General features: G+C 48.2%; 4 protein-coding genes across 4 annotated transcripts; 2 read left to right on the top strand and 2 right to left on the bottom strand.

Moving 5' to 3' along the window:
• Positions 1-392: 392 nt before the first annotated feature.
• On the bottom strand, positions 393-1,495 carry N7511_006588 (bZIP transcription factor; the record flags this gene model as incomplete). The annotated part of the gene is made up of 3 exons (XM_057128965.1): positions 393-533; positions 647-1,275; positions 1,336-1,495. 3 exons carry the CDS (start codon positions 1,493-1,495, stop codon positions 393-395), a joined length of 930 nt encoding a protein of 309 aa, XP_056983521.1.
• Positions 1,496-6,370: 4,875 nt separating this feature from the next.
• On the top strand, positions 6,371-8,262 carry N7511_006587 (sugar porter family MFS transporter; the record flags this gene model as incomplete). The annotated part of the gene is made up of 6 exons (XM_057128964.1): positions 6,371-6,734; positions 6,799-7,278; positions 7,329-7,453; positions 7,502-7,667; positions 7,726-7,832; positions 7,891-8,262. The coding sequence occupies 6 exons, from the start codon at positions 6,371-6,373 to the stop codon at positions 8,260-8,262; spliced, it is 1,614 nt and encodes a 537-aa protein (XP_056983520.1).
• Positions 8,263-9,468: 1,206 nt separating this feature from the next.
• On the bottom strand, positions 9,469-10,879 carry N7511_006586 (branched-chain amino acid aminotransferase, cytosolic; the record flags this gene model as incomplete). Its single annotated transcript, XM_057128963.1, has 4 exons — positions 9,469-9,481; positions 9,541-10,239; positions 10,291-10,588; positions 10,645-10,879. 4 exons carry the CDS (start codon positions 10,877-10,879, stop codon positions 9,469-9,471), a joined length of 1,245 nt encoding a protein of 414 aa, XP_056983519.1.
• A 615-nt stretch (positions 10,880-11,494) lies between these two features.
• N7511_006585 (putative protein kinase Scy1) lies at positions 11,495-14,229 on the top strand (the record flags this gene model as incomplete). The annotated part of the gene is made up of 2 exons (XM_057128962.1): positions 11,495-12,926; positions 12,977-14,229. 2 exons carry the CDS (start codon positions 11,495-11,497, stop codon positions 14,227-14,229), a joined length of 2,685 nt encoding a protein of 894 aa, XP_056983518.1.
• Positions 14,230-14,291: the final 62 nt, after the last annotated feature.

The following is a 14,291-nucleotide window of genomic DNA, read 5'->3' as shown; positions in this document are numbered from 1 at the left end:
GGAAGGACAGACACGAGAAAAGAAATAACAATAACCATCACAAGAAAAAAAAAACAAATATATCATTAAATGGGGCCGAACTCTTCTCTTTCCTCCTCCCCTCCCAAAACACCAGGCTAGAGCAAATTGAACGCCAGGTATGCAGCTATCTCGTCACACATGTCCAAATTGGACTTCTCAAGGGCTAAGTAAAACATAAAATAAAGAATGACTCAAAGTGGAGAGAGACTCGTAAAAAACAAAAAAAGGAAATAAGAAGAAAAGAAAATGAAAAAAAGAAAAGAAAATGACCCAAAAAAACGTGGACCTTAGGGCCCGCCATAGGGCCTAGATGACCGCGGAAAGACCCGCCTAAATTCGGGGCATTGAGTCTCCGATACGCCCGATCCGCATTACCGTAGATCATACTCGTACATGATAGAACGAGGTGAACAAGGGGCGGATTCGGGGGTGAGGGGTGATGTGAAGATGGATGCCTCTGGTGACGTTGATGGTGCTCGCTGGTCCTCGTAGCTGTAGGCAAGCGAGGGCATCTGTAGGAGACAAGGCAGATCATTAGCTGCTGGTCGTGTTGGGTTGGGTAATGCAGACATATTGGAAATATTGAAGGAAAAGAAGAAAAAAGAGATCAGCGAGGAATATGTACCGGAAGACCTGAGGGATATCCTTGTGCGTGTGCTTGTGCGTGTGCTTGTACTTGTGCTTGTGCTTGTGCCTGGGCGTGGGCGTGCGCTTGGGCGTGGGCCTGCTGCGACTGTTGTTGCTGGACGAGATCGATGCCCGCCATCGTGGCATAGCTCATGCTGAATGGGCTTATCAGATCTTCGTCGTAGGCTAGTTTGCGTGGTGCGCCCATGGATGGCAGCACGGGCATGATGGACGGGAATGTTTCGCCGTATTCGCTTTGGTAGGCCAAGTCACTATAGCTGCTTGGCGCTGTGTGGTAAAGCGGAGACTGGGCGTAGGCGGACTGCCGGTAGGCGTCGTAGGAGGAAATAGATGGGTGGGAGAAGACGGGGGGTGGTGATGCTGAAAGCTGGCGTGTACATTGTTGAGCAAACATGGTCTGGCGCTCATCTGGACCATAGTACTCGTAGGAACCGGACCGATCTGAGTGGGTGTGTGGCTTGACATCGGATTTGGCGGCTCGTTGCTTTGTTCGGGGTTTGGGGAGTGAGGCCTTGGGTGACACTGGCTCTGCATGGGTCTGTTCGGGGGATGCGGATGTTGCTGCTCGTCTCTCGAGGTCCTCCAGACGACGCTTCAGTTTCTTACCTAGATGTCGCGCCATGGTTAGACTCTACTTCCCAAGATTCCCATGTTCCAGGCACTTACGATAGTTCCGCTGCGCAATACGGTTCTGAATGCGACGACGCTCTGCCAGATCCGAAATCTTGGTCCAGTCTTCGTTAGGGTTGGCGTTCGGACTGAATGCGCTGCTGTTGGAGTGGCTGCCACGAGAGCCTGCACGGCCATCATATGAAGAACGATGCATGGTGAGAAAGACCAAAAAAAGTCAAGTATACAGAAAGACAGAAATACCGGAAGTGAAGAAGTTGAAGTGGAGGTGGAGTTGAAACCGATTATATAGAGTCTCGGGAGTATGACCCTCTAAGCCCGATCAGCTGGAATTGGATTTTCGGGCCTTGCAGCTTTCGTAGCGATAGCCAGCTTAGTCCGTGCTCGAATTAGACTCGATGCCATGTGCACAGTAAATGTGGTGTTTTTTTGGGGGGGGGGATTTATTCGGATTATTGATTATTACCCTATTATCCTTAACCTATTATTATGAGTCTTAGCCTGATTATCATGATTATTGAACGGATTTATTGACTTCTGACAGGGATCCCCGTTCAGCCTCCCCTTAACTCCCTTGGGAAATTGCCAAAAATCAAATAGCCACGTCGTACACTGGAGAAGAAAAATAATAATAAAATCAAAACACACCCTCAACCCTCTCGGAATCTCAGATCCTAGGTCACACGGAATATTGTAGTTTGGCCGGACACGCTAGGTCTCAACTGGTCCGAGACAGGATATGGCCCTGGGACGCAATACCCATCCCAGGTCAAAGCGGTTACTGTTTATAGTCAACCCCAATCCAAATCGGAATCGAACTGGAAATCAAAGAATAATAAAAAAATTCCCTATTTCCTCACGTGGGGGTTATGTGCACGGCCATGCCACGTTTTTTCTGCCCTCACTTGGCAGACTAAAAGGATAAAGATCTGACCTGCCCATACATTGACATTTCGGATGGACATCCTGATGGTTGACCCTTTCGGGTTCAAATCAAGAAGACAAAGACTCGAAGAATACTGGACCTTGGCTGGACTCTCTCGGCTGGATCGTCTACAAAACACTCGTTCGGTGGCTGTCACATCATTGGGTGGTTCGTATAGTACTATTCTAACCCTAACCCACTCCCGGAATAGAGCCACTTTCCTCTGAATACTGTCCAATGTAACGCTTATCAGGGCATTGGATGTCTTTTAGTGTCTGGCGTTTTGCTTTTTTTCTTTTTTTTTCTTTTTTGGTTTTTTCTTTTGGGATTTTGACTTTGGATTTAATTCTTTTATTGTCCGCGCGTGCTCTGGTTGCCTAATTGGCCCTGCTTCTTGGATACCTAAGCAAGTATACCTTGCGGAGGATCCCACGCCCGTTTCCCAAGACGATCATTCGTCGCGCTCGGGGCTACTCGGAGGCTTGACTCGCAGTTCTGTCGGCCCCGAGAGGCCCGGAATGAGGGGCAAACGAACACGCCGAGGAGGCTCTTTTCCCCAAGGTGAGACAGGCTAGACTATGAATAGGACGCCTTACATCCCACTCCTCCACCAATCCGCGTGGGAGATGGTGTCTGGTTGGTGATCATTTCTGTCCAGTTCCACGGGTGCGTCGCTATACCCTCGTATTTACCCCCCCATCCCCCCTCCGCGGTAGGGCTGAGCTGCCTGACAGGTGGACCTTCTTATTCCTGTTCGAGTTAACTCGGAGGCATCGCTGGACGGTGTCACTCTGGCATGAGGCACAGCAGCTTTCAGGTACCCGGTACAATGATGTCTTTCACGTTCTTTTCACCGCTCATGCTGTCCGCGTCTCCAGCTGGAATTGCAAGATTGCACAGCCATCCCTGTGCCCAGACGGTCTGGTTCAGGGATTCTAACCACTCACCGTCCGCACTGCACCCCAGATGCCTGATTGAGGTTACGATTTGAGCCTTCTGGCAACCATCTAGAAGAATGTTCCTGGCGGTGGACCTCCCATGCAGCCCCAGCCCTTGCTGTACTCGGAGACCACACACACCTCCTTTCCTTTCCTCCCCACCATTACACACATCTGCAGTCGGAGCACAATGGTGTCATTGTTTTAATTTTGGACTTGGCTTTCTTCTCACTTGCTGCTGTTCTTGTTTCGATCCTAGTGTCACAACACATCGTTAACGGCAATCTCCGAGCCTCTGGGGTAGTGCTAACACGTTGCTCTTGCAGACAGCGCATCGAAGTTACACTCAACTTCAAATGGACCGAGTGGGAGGTGGATACAAGCCTACTGGCCACGCTGACTTTCATCCTATGACCCCCTTTGGTGCACGTCAATGGATCGCACAGCCTGGAAAAGGCGTCCAGGGCTGGAAGGAATGCTAAAAACAATCTCCGGGTCGAAGTCGAGGCAGGATTTAACCTTGACGGAGTCTGCAAAACAAACAAGGTGAGGATGTGCTCTGAAGTAACACGAAAACAGAATCACCGCCTCCATTCAACTCACTCAAGCCAGTAAACTCGGTTTCTGTTTTTGTAAATGTTGGAACATACCTTTCTACTGTATAGACGTGGACACTCGGACTATCTAAGACAAAGATAAGAAGCTGACATTAATGATTCTACCGCGTGGCCTTATTATTCCCCCGTGTCAAAAAGAAAAGACCATGGATATAGGAAACACTATACTGTACAAGTAGAAACATACAGTATGCATGGCAACCTCGCCGTCGACCTATGAGATCACCATAACACCCTCCCCATCCATGCGGAACATCATGAAACGCCTACTATCCCCCCTGTTCCCCTGCTCCCCTGCTCCCCTGTGCCCCCGGCGATCATTTTAAATTCTGCCATTGGATCTGCAGCCAAGGCAAGGGCGTACAGACCCAGCTTGAAACCTAGTGATTCGGGGAGACCAAAACCGACCGTGTCATTTTTCTCTCTTGTTCTTTTGTTCTGTTGCAGATTGTCGGTTTCGCTTCTATTGTCGCATCTGGGTCTAGCCACGTGCTCCACCTGCTGCATGTCGCCTATCTTACCTTGATTCAGGCCTAGTTGCAGATGAGGATCTCCATCTCCTACTAGGCTAGTTTGGTTGCTGGCCTATTTTGGTGCTGTCCTGGCTTCTTCGGTGATTGGCGTTCATTGGGCCTATCAAGCTGGTCGTTAAGCGAGTTGGCGCTTTTTGTATATTGTCTTTGCATTTGGCCCCCACGATCCCGTTGCCAGGGATGAATCCTTGTCGTTTGACGGCTGGATGGCTTCAATATGAGGCAGTTATCCGGTGAGAATCTGGTGGGGCCGTACGGGTGGCTGGGGTTGTCAGCACTGTGTTTGTGCAAGGTCAAAATGGAGAATCTGACATGCAATGCTTGGCTTTCCTGTCCTTTGAGTGTGGAGGTATTGGCGTTGCTGGTGACTTGGTTTCAGGTTGAGACAGGCGCATTTACCCAGTTTGAATGTGACCAGCATCTACTGGGTTGAATAAAACTTAAGTCGGTTTTGATGGAGCAGCTCAGGAGTTCTCTCTGAATCCCGAGTATAGTTCGCTGCGCAACACAGAGTCAAATATGGTTGCCGACTTTGATACCATGCTTTGTACTTTGCCCAGTCTGTTGTAGCTATAGCGAGGGTTTCACTCGGATCATCCTAGATTCCAGAAACACACGTCTGGTATGTTGATATATAATCCATGGCTAACAAGACTGTGGAATACAGTTTGATGTTAACTGATGGAAATATCAATGGAAGATATTTTGCGTATCTCTACATGGACAATTTTCTGGTTCGTCAGAGGTCTACGAGAGGCCATCTGTTTGTAGGGAAATTGAGCTTAGTATATCAGAAACCAGGGTAAAACAGGAACCAAGAAACACATCTCAGAGCCATTCAACCTTGAAAAGTCAGTTTGTTCTTTTGGTGTTGAAAACTCGGTAGACTATGTTCAAAATATACCTTAGAAAGGGGATACCCGTCGTGTTGGAATGAGGCCTGGTATTCTCCTGTGTAGAATATATGCTTTGATCATATCTTCCACAACCACTAAGTATTGGTTGGTTATCGTTTCGGTTGGACTTATGATTTACTGAGGGTCTAAATTTGGAGAATATGCCTTTTCATTAGACACATTTGAGGAAACATTAGCAAGAAAGAAGTTATTTTATCTTGACACAGTCAATGGTCTGACAGTGTCCATTTCCCTTCGCGATCACACTTTGGTATGAGACATAAATTCTGAAGCACAGACATGCCACGATCATGATAAGAGTGTCCATGCGGTTGAATGTAGTTTCAAATTGACTATTTTCCGATACACAGTCGAATGCATCTTTAACCTTAAGCGTTAGTTCGGATATTTGGAATGAGTCAATTATCCTACCCTCGGATTTAGTCCGCTGCAGCTATGAATGACACCAACGAATGTGATTTTAACAAGAAGAGTGATCACAATCCATATCAAGAAATCTGCCCTATACGTCGCGAAAGATCTGTAGCATACAATGCTGATATATTAGCAAGACTTAGCCTCATATCGTAAAGCTTCCAGACATCCAAGAATGCAGGGGGATATTTTGATATCCTCGGATTCGGCTATACTTCGGTACAACAACCCTGTCTCAAATCCTTGCCTTTGGACAATCCATATTCACGATAAATACGAAACCCATAGATATCAATGCTTCCCACATGCTGAGACTATCGGCCTTCCCAAAGAATACACCGAAAAGGGGTCTCTGGCGCTGATGACGGCTGATGACGCGGGGAAACAAATGATCGGCGAGCAAACCACGGCCCAACCCAGTCTAACTATACTTTGCAATGCTTGGTTAATGCTTGATGTTCGGCCTATCGCCCGAATCAAGCACAAGTGCAATTTCAATGGACAAATGCTAACATCCCCCACATTCCCCCGGATCCACCCCCACGCATGTCGGCAAATGCCTCATACTTGGACACGGTCTGGTTCAGATACTTGGAGTATTTATACATGCTCGGTATTCCATGTCAGTTCAAGGCAGAGAGGTCTACAAGCATTGCTTTCTTTCGGGGTAACCGGTAATCCCTGACTTTGTCGCTTTCTAACTAAATCTCGTTCTCAACTGTCCGGTATGACCGACAAGACGGGGCTTAGTGCCCTCAAAGGCGCTCCCCTGGTGGCAGCTATTACGTCAGTGTGTGCTTCATCATTTCTGCTTTTTGGCTACGACCAAGGTGTCATGTCTGGGGTTGTAATATCCGAATATTGGCTTGAGGCTATGGGACACCCTAGTACTGTGATGACTGGCACCATCACTGCTCTGTACGATGTCGGTGCAGTATTTGGTGCAATCGGGGCCGCATTGACAGTTGAGCGACTCGGACGAAAGCGTGGGCTACTGATAGGTGCTGCCTTGATTGCCGTTGGTGCTATATTGATGGGTTGTTGCGTGGAAAGGATACAGATGATCGTTGGTAGGATTATCACTGGCTTAGGTATGTCAAATATTCTGACTTAATATGCTTGAGCAAAAGCTGATGCTCGTGTATTATTACTTAGGTATCGGGTTCCTTACGTCCGTTGCGCCTGTGTACCAAAGCGAGATCTGTCTGCCGACGCAGCGTGGATGGCATTTATCATGCCAGCTATCAACAATGTTGTTCGGATTAATGCTGGCCTACTGGGTCAATTATGGCCTCTATTTCCACCCTGGGGCTATACAATGGCGATTCCCAATTCTATTCCAAGCCGTCTTTGCAGTTTATATTCTAGCTGTGGCGCCTTTCCTACCAGATACACCGCGATGGCTCATGTTGCACGACGCAACGCCAGACAGAGGAATTTGTATCTTGTCAAGGTTGCGCAAGAAATCAACTGATGACCCTATGGTGCAGAAGGAAAAAGATGAGATTCTCGCGGCGATCAATATTGAAGCTGAAGAGGAAGGGTCTTGGAAATCTCTTTTCTTAGATGGAGGTTGTTCGGCAAACAAGCGATTCTTCCTGGCAGTTGGAATTCAGTTTATGCAGCAGACTTCCGGTAAGATCCCGCACTATTGATGGCCACTGGAGCTCTAACCGACTGTATAGGAATCAACATTGTGACTTACTATGCTCCCACCTTGCTCAAGAACTCTTTAGGCATGACACAAGAGCGAGCACTTTTTGTCAGCTGTTTCCTCCAAGTATGGTATATTTTGGCTTCATTTTTGACTGTATGTTGCCCTTCTCGGTTTTTTAATGGGCATTTCTGACCTTTACAGTGGTACATGATTGACGCGGTAGGTCGTCGGCGGCTGTACATTACCATGTCCCTTGGGATGTGTGTTGTATTAGTGTGTGAGGCTGTAACAGTAGCTGTTGATAATCAACGGTCTGCTGTTGCTGCCGTCGTTTTCATATTTGCCTTTGAGGCTTGCTTTACATGGGGTAAGCCCATATACTTCGATGTTCAACCGTCTCCCATGCTAATTGGCAAATTTCACAGGTTGGATGGCTACAGTATGGGTATACCCAGCGGAAATTCTCCCTCTACGAATCCGCTCAAAGGGAGCTGCGCTTGCAGCTGCAGCGGATTTCCTCGGAAACTTCCTTGTAAGTGCACACTTTGTCTGACTTTGAGCCGGTTGTGTATGGCTCTGACACTTCACAGGTCGTCGAAATTACACCTCCAGCTTTGGAAAATATCGGCTATAAGACATATATCATCTTTGCAGTCTTCAATTTCGTCACCGCAATTATCGTTTGGTGTTTCTACCCAGAGACTTCATATCTCAACTTGGAATCAGTTGACCTGCTATTCCTCCCAGACGAAGATAGAGATCAGGAAATTGTTTCAAAACAGACAATGCTTCAGAGGACTTTCCAGTGGAGTGTTGTGCCCAGAGCACGAATGGCTGTCAATGAGGCAAAGGCTAGACAAAAGGCGGGCCTTGATCTAATTGCAAGTGACATTGAAGCCGATGATCTTTTCAACGGACTAAAGAAGAAACTGGCATCAGATCATGTTGAGTTCAGGGAATGAAGGGTCCACTACCGATATCACATTCCATATTTGCAAGAGATTCCATTGAGGGCTAGACCTAAATACCTATGCGAGACAAACCATTCCATTGCATATCAAGAGCTTTCTTATCTTTTTGTGCCTTCTGGATCTAACATTGGCCCCTAAGTAAAGTTGATTGCTCAAGAGCCCCCAAACCATTTGATGCTAAATTAAGTCACATTTTAGCGCGTTTTGAGTATTGAATTTTACGTCAAACTTGACGTCAAACTTGACCTCTAAACTGACATCAAATTCTTATCATTTCAATGAATTGCCAGAAATTTAAATCTCATCGCCAGAGCCACCTAGATATATCACCCAAAGAGCGATTTCCACATGAGTGAGAAACGCACTGAAGAAAGACAAATCGCATCGAAAACATGAAATCCAGAGACTCAAGGAAGTCATCCACGGCGGGGACGCTCCGGTGCTATAGTAGTCACCGAGCACCACAAGACAAAGCAACATCGAATGAAAGTCATTCCGTACACTCTATGGACTTACGCCGAACAATGCCCATGATCTCGGTATTGTCGAAATTTCCCTTGATATTCTTTTCATCGCTAATATGTTCTAGACCAACAAAAATGTTGTGGATATCTACAGGCCTTGAATAGAGCAGCTTCTACCTTATCCTGCTTGAAGACGCTCAGATAAGCTTTCCCACTGAGAGGATGGGGAAGAAATGCGAGGATCTTGTTGCTATGCTGAAGGAGGAGCTGAGAAGATGAACAGTACGTTGCTTGTTAAGAGCTTTCTGATCAGTTGAGTTTTAACAAGTCCTTTATTTGAAATGCAATCTTTTACAACATTCTTTCTCCTCAGTAGTTTTACCTCGCGCTCCTTTTCTTTTTATACGTTCTGGACCTAACATCGGCCCCTTAATAAAGACAGTACGTTCGCAGATCTGTGATCCTAGCATCTTTACAGCATTAGTGACCTGAAGAGCAAATCGAACAGATAATATAACAATAAAAATAGTAATGGGGGGTCTCTCTATGAAGACCCAGGCTCCGGTTGAATATGTGAAAATGCCTACTGCTCAACAGCATGCCAATCTAGAAAGCCTCCGAACAAAACGAGCCAAAAATTGAAAAACCGAAATCTTGGCCAAGGACTTTTGAAAGCTTCCGCAGTTGTATGATCAAAACTGAGAAAAGAAGCCCTTTATGCAACATGTGCATCTTAGATCACGACACTATCAAAACAGTCAGTAAACCATCCAGCTTGCACGGAGTCGATGCGCTATCAACTTACCTCCAGGGGTTCTGCTCGTCACCATACTGGATACCCTCGATCCAGTTCTTCATCTGGAGAGCAATCTCACCAGCTTCCTGGTCTTCCTTCAGACCACAGTCAACCATTTTGCCTCTGTAGCTGATGTTGCGAACAGGGCTGACAATAGCAGCAGTACCTGCACCGAACACCTCAATCATGCGACCTTCCTCGGAAGCCTCGGCAACCTCGGACATCTTGATCTTACGCTCGGAGATGTTCCAGCCCTTGGGGCCAAGTCTCTCGCGGGCAAGGGTCAAGACGGAGTCACGAGTGACACCCTCCAGAATGGTACCATCAAGAGGAGCAGTGATAAGCTCCTTCTGTCCAGTCTCCTTGTTCTTCAGGGCAAGGAAGAGGTTCATAGTGCCGACCTCGGTCACGTATTCCTCTTCGCCGAAGAGCCAGAGATTCTGCTGGAAGCCACGGGATGCGGCTTCGAGCTGGGGCAGAATGCAAGGAGCATAGTTGGCGCCGAGCTTCTTGTCACCAACACCGCCGGGCCAGGCACGGACAGCGTAGTCAGTGGCCTCCAGCGAGATGGCCTTGAATCCGGTAGGGTAGTAAGGTCCAACGGGACTGGCAATGACGAACAGAAGGGCGGATCCTGGGGGACCAACACCTAGAGTCTTCTGGGTACCAATCATGGTAGGGCGAAGGTACAGAGAGTAACCACGCTCGCTGTGACGGTTAGCAAAAATATGTATCTTGAGCAGAGAAAGATGTACTCACGCAGGAATGAACCGGCTGTCCAGCTTCACGAACTCTCCGATAATCTTGGTCAACGCATCGCCATCCACGGTAGGGAGGGCAATACGCGCAGAAGACTTGTTCAGACGCTCCATGTTCTTGTTAGGACGGAATAGACGGATACCGCCATTGTCGTCCTTGTATGCCTTCATTCCTTCGAAACATTCAAATGCATAGTGGAACACACAGGTTGAGGGGTCCAGGCTAAGGTTCTGGTAGGGGACAATGCGAGGTGTGTGCCATCCATCGGTAGCTGTCCACTCCACAGAGAGCATGTGATCTATAGAAGACTTCAGTGAGCACGTAGACATCAATTGATTCTTGAAACTGCCTTACCCGTGAAATATTTGCCGAAGACAAGATCCTTGGAGTCCATAGGTTCCTTGGGGGTAGTAGTCTTGGTGATAGTCAACTTCGAAGGGTCCAGGCCAGGGAGCTGGGAAGCAGCGGCCGCGGAGGCGCTGAAAGCACGCTGCCATGTCCGGCTGGCATGAATGTTCTGCGAGGAGAGGGCGCGGGGCATAGCAAGCCCGGTCAGCGCCTGTCGGCGAGCTAATTGGAACGACTTCATGACTGTGCGATGTTAGGGACAATTCAAGGGCCAGCCAGGAACTGAGTGGAGATTGGAGATGACAATTGAGTCACTAGGAAGCGTTATTGACGTACCGATAGAATGCGCACGAGTCAACGGTCTTTATATCTGGACCAAGATGACTCCGCTCTAGAAATGAGTCTCTCTGCGGAGCTCAGCGACAACTCCGACTCGGCCTCGAGCGGGTAACTTTGGCTCACCGCCCCACAAAACAGCAATGACTCAACTCTTCAGCTGCAGAGCCGACCAATCAGCAGCTCCAAATTTGATCGACCCGCCGACTTCGGCTTGTGTCGGTATTCAGCGCCTCAGGCATGATATACACGTGATGGCGGTCGCGATACGCCAGACGATAACAATTCACTGAGATCATCTTGGTGATCCAGAGTTGCAAAGCTTCAAGGTGATCCTCATATCTGTTGGTGGTTGAGAATTAGCGGGTCCACCTGTCTTACCAATCGCCCGCCGTTCAATGCCACCGTGTTGATACGAAGACATGTCTTGTGCTGACTCTCTGTGACGACACTGTGAAACGAACCTCTACCTTTACTTGGTCTGCGCCATAGCAGATCAATTTGCGCCTACAGATCCACGATGTTTTCCTCTGCGCTCAAATCGTTCAGCTCCAACATCTCGGCCAATTACCAGATATCGCCCAACCCCACTGTTTACTCCGGCCCCTGGAAAATCCACGACGCAAAGAAAAAGTCTACGGGAACCCCTGCGTCTGTGTTTATATTCGATCGCAAGTCACTCGAGTCGCGTTCTGGCGGGTTTGGGAGAAGCTCCGGATCTTCCAAAAAGCTCCAAGAAGATGTGATCGAACGACTCAAACGCGAAGCGAGTAATCTCGCGCGTCTACGGCACCCGTCTGTTCTTCAAGTGCTGGAGCCAGTGGAAGACACACGAAGTGGTGGCCTAATGTTTGCGACGGAACATCTGACGGCATCGCTCTCTGGGCTGCTTCTGGAGAAGGATGACCAAGAGAACACATCGCGAGGCGGTTCTAGAGGAACCCGCTACATGGTCGAAGAGGCCGATGGAACGCGCAGAAGAAGAGATGTGGAGATCGATGAGCTGGAAATTCAAAAAGGCCTGCTCCAAGTAGCAAAAGGTCTCGAATTCCTGCATGAGTCCGCGGGCTTGGTGCATGGAAACCTAAACCCCGAGGCTATCTACATCAACTCCAAATCAGATTGGAAAATCTCTGGTTTGGGATTTGCTGGGCCTCCGGACTCTTCGGAGACTAAATCATCATTGCCACCATTGGCTGTGTCTGAAGTTCTTTATCAAGACCCTAGGCTCCCCGCTTCGGTCCAATTGAACATTGACTACACGTCGCCTGACTTTGCTTTGGATTCAAATGTTTCGTCGGCTGCCGATCTCTTCTCTTTGGGTCTCATCATTATCGCTCTGTACAATTCTCCGCATGTTTCACCGCTTCAAACGAACGCGAACTTAACTACATATAAGAAACTGTTGAGCTCTCCATCTTCTACTCCGTCCCAAAGCAACAACTTTCTCTGCTCAAAACCAGTTCCAAACGATGTGCTATCTCATGTTCTACCAAGGCTTATCACGAGGAGACCGGCCCAGCGTATGAACGCTCGAGAATTCCAGCAATCCCAGTACTTCGATAATGTGTTAGTATCTACAATTCGATTCCTGGAATCATTGCCGGCCAAAAGCCCGAATGAAAAGTCTCAGTTCTTGCGTGGTCTACAGCGAGTACTGCCTGAATTCCCTGTCTCGGTGCTTGAAAGAAAGTTATTGGGAGCACTTATGGACGAGTTGAAAGATCGCGAACTGCTTGCTCTGATTCTGCAGAATGTGTTTGGTATTTTGCGACGAATTCCAAATGGACGCCGTGTATTCCCAGAAAAGATCATACCCCGTCTGAAGGAGGTTTTCGGGACCGATTCGGGCAAGACTGAACGAGACTCCAAAAAGGATGCTGGCCTTATGGTTGTGCTCGATAATATGAAGCTCATTGCCGACAACTGTTCCGGAATGGAATTCAAAGATGGTAAGCTCTCCGAATATTTCCACCCGTTCTCACCTCTGACCTTTCGTTAGATATTCTACCTCTAATCCGTCTTGGTCTGGATTCGCCTACCCACTCCCTGGTGGATGCTGCAATCAAATGTCTCCCCGTGGTGCTCCCCGTTCTTGATTTCAGTACAGTCAAGAATGAAGTGTTCCCTCCCATTGCTAGCACTTTTAGCAAAACAAGCAGCCTTGCCATCAAGGTCCGCAGTTTGGAAGCTTTCAGTGTGCTGTGCGGTGCCTCTCCGGATGATTCTAATGGACTGGACGATGACCTTTCTGGTATCCAGACGAGCAAGTCGAAACCAGCCAAGTCTTCTATCCTGGACAAGTATACCATTCAAGAGAAGCTTGTTCCATCTCTGAAAGCAATCAAGACAAAAGAACCGTCTGTGATGATGGCTGCACTCAAGGTCTTCCGCCAGGTTGGAATTGTCGCAGACACCGATTTCCTAGCTTTGGAGGTTCTTCCGGTTCTTTGGAGTTTCAGTCTTGGGCCGCTATTGACTCTCTCTCAGTTCAATGACTTCATGGCCTTGATCAAAACCCTTTCTACTAGGATTGAGCAAGAACAAGCCAAAAAGTTACAAGAGCTTTCCTCGGGTGCTGAATCGAGTGGATTCAAAAACGGCGTTGATCAATTCTCACGATCTGCTACCGATCTCACTTCGCCTGAGACAGATGGGGCTCGGAACAACTTCGAGCGCCTCGTTCTGGGAAAGAAGACCTCGCCAACAAATGGTGATATGGATACGTGGGGTAACATGGAGCCTCAGCCAGCCAAGCCAGCTGCTCCAAGCATGTCATCTTCTTTCACATGGTCTTCAAGCAACACTGCCAAACCTAGCCAAGCGGGTTCGCTAAGTCAACAGTCCAATCTTGGTTTCCGTTCCATCACCCCGGATCAAAAGCTAAGCACGTTCCCAACTCTCGAGCCTGCACGACAAACCTCTCCTGTCCCTCAAGGTTTCCCTGCGATGCAACCTTCATCCTCCATCTGGGGATCACCTACAAGCCCTCAACCCCAGATTGGCGCGGGTTCGTCGTTAGCTTCTATGTCAACCATGGCACCCTCCAACTCCATTTCCAGGCCAATGGAGCAGCATGCGCCCAACTACTCTGCATTCTCAATACCCCCTCCTCCTGCAGGAACTATGGGAGCCAATAACGCCATGAGATCTCCCCCACTGAATACAACGATGCGATCAACATCGTTCCAAGGCGCATCTCCGGCTCAGGGAACTCAAAAGCAAGGTCTGGACAAATATGAGAGTCTGATATAGGAGATCTGTCAAATATTGCATAGTAAATAGTTCAAAATCAAAAGACACTTCCTGTTAGCCCT

The sequence above is a fragment of the Penicillium nucicola genome (genome assembly GCF_028828085.1).
Source record: "Penicillium nucicola strain IBT 29836 chromosome Unknown utg000006l, whole genome shotgun sequence".
Classification (NCBI taxonomy): domain Eukaryota; kingdom Fungi; phylum Ascomycota; class Eurotiomycetes; order Eurotiales; family Aspergillaceae; genus Penicillium; species Penicillium nucicola.
Note: the sequence above shows the minus strand (reverse complement) of the source record. Positions and strands in the feature narration are given on the sequence as shown.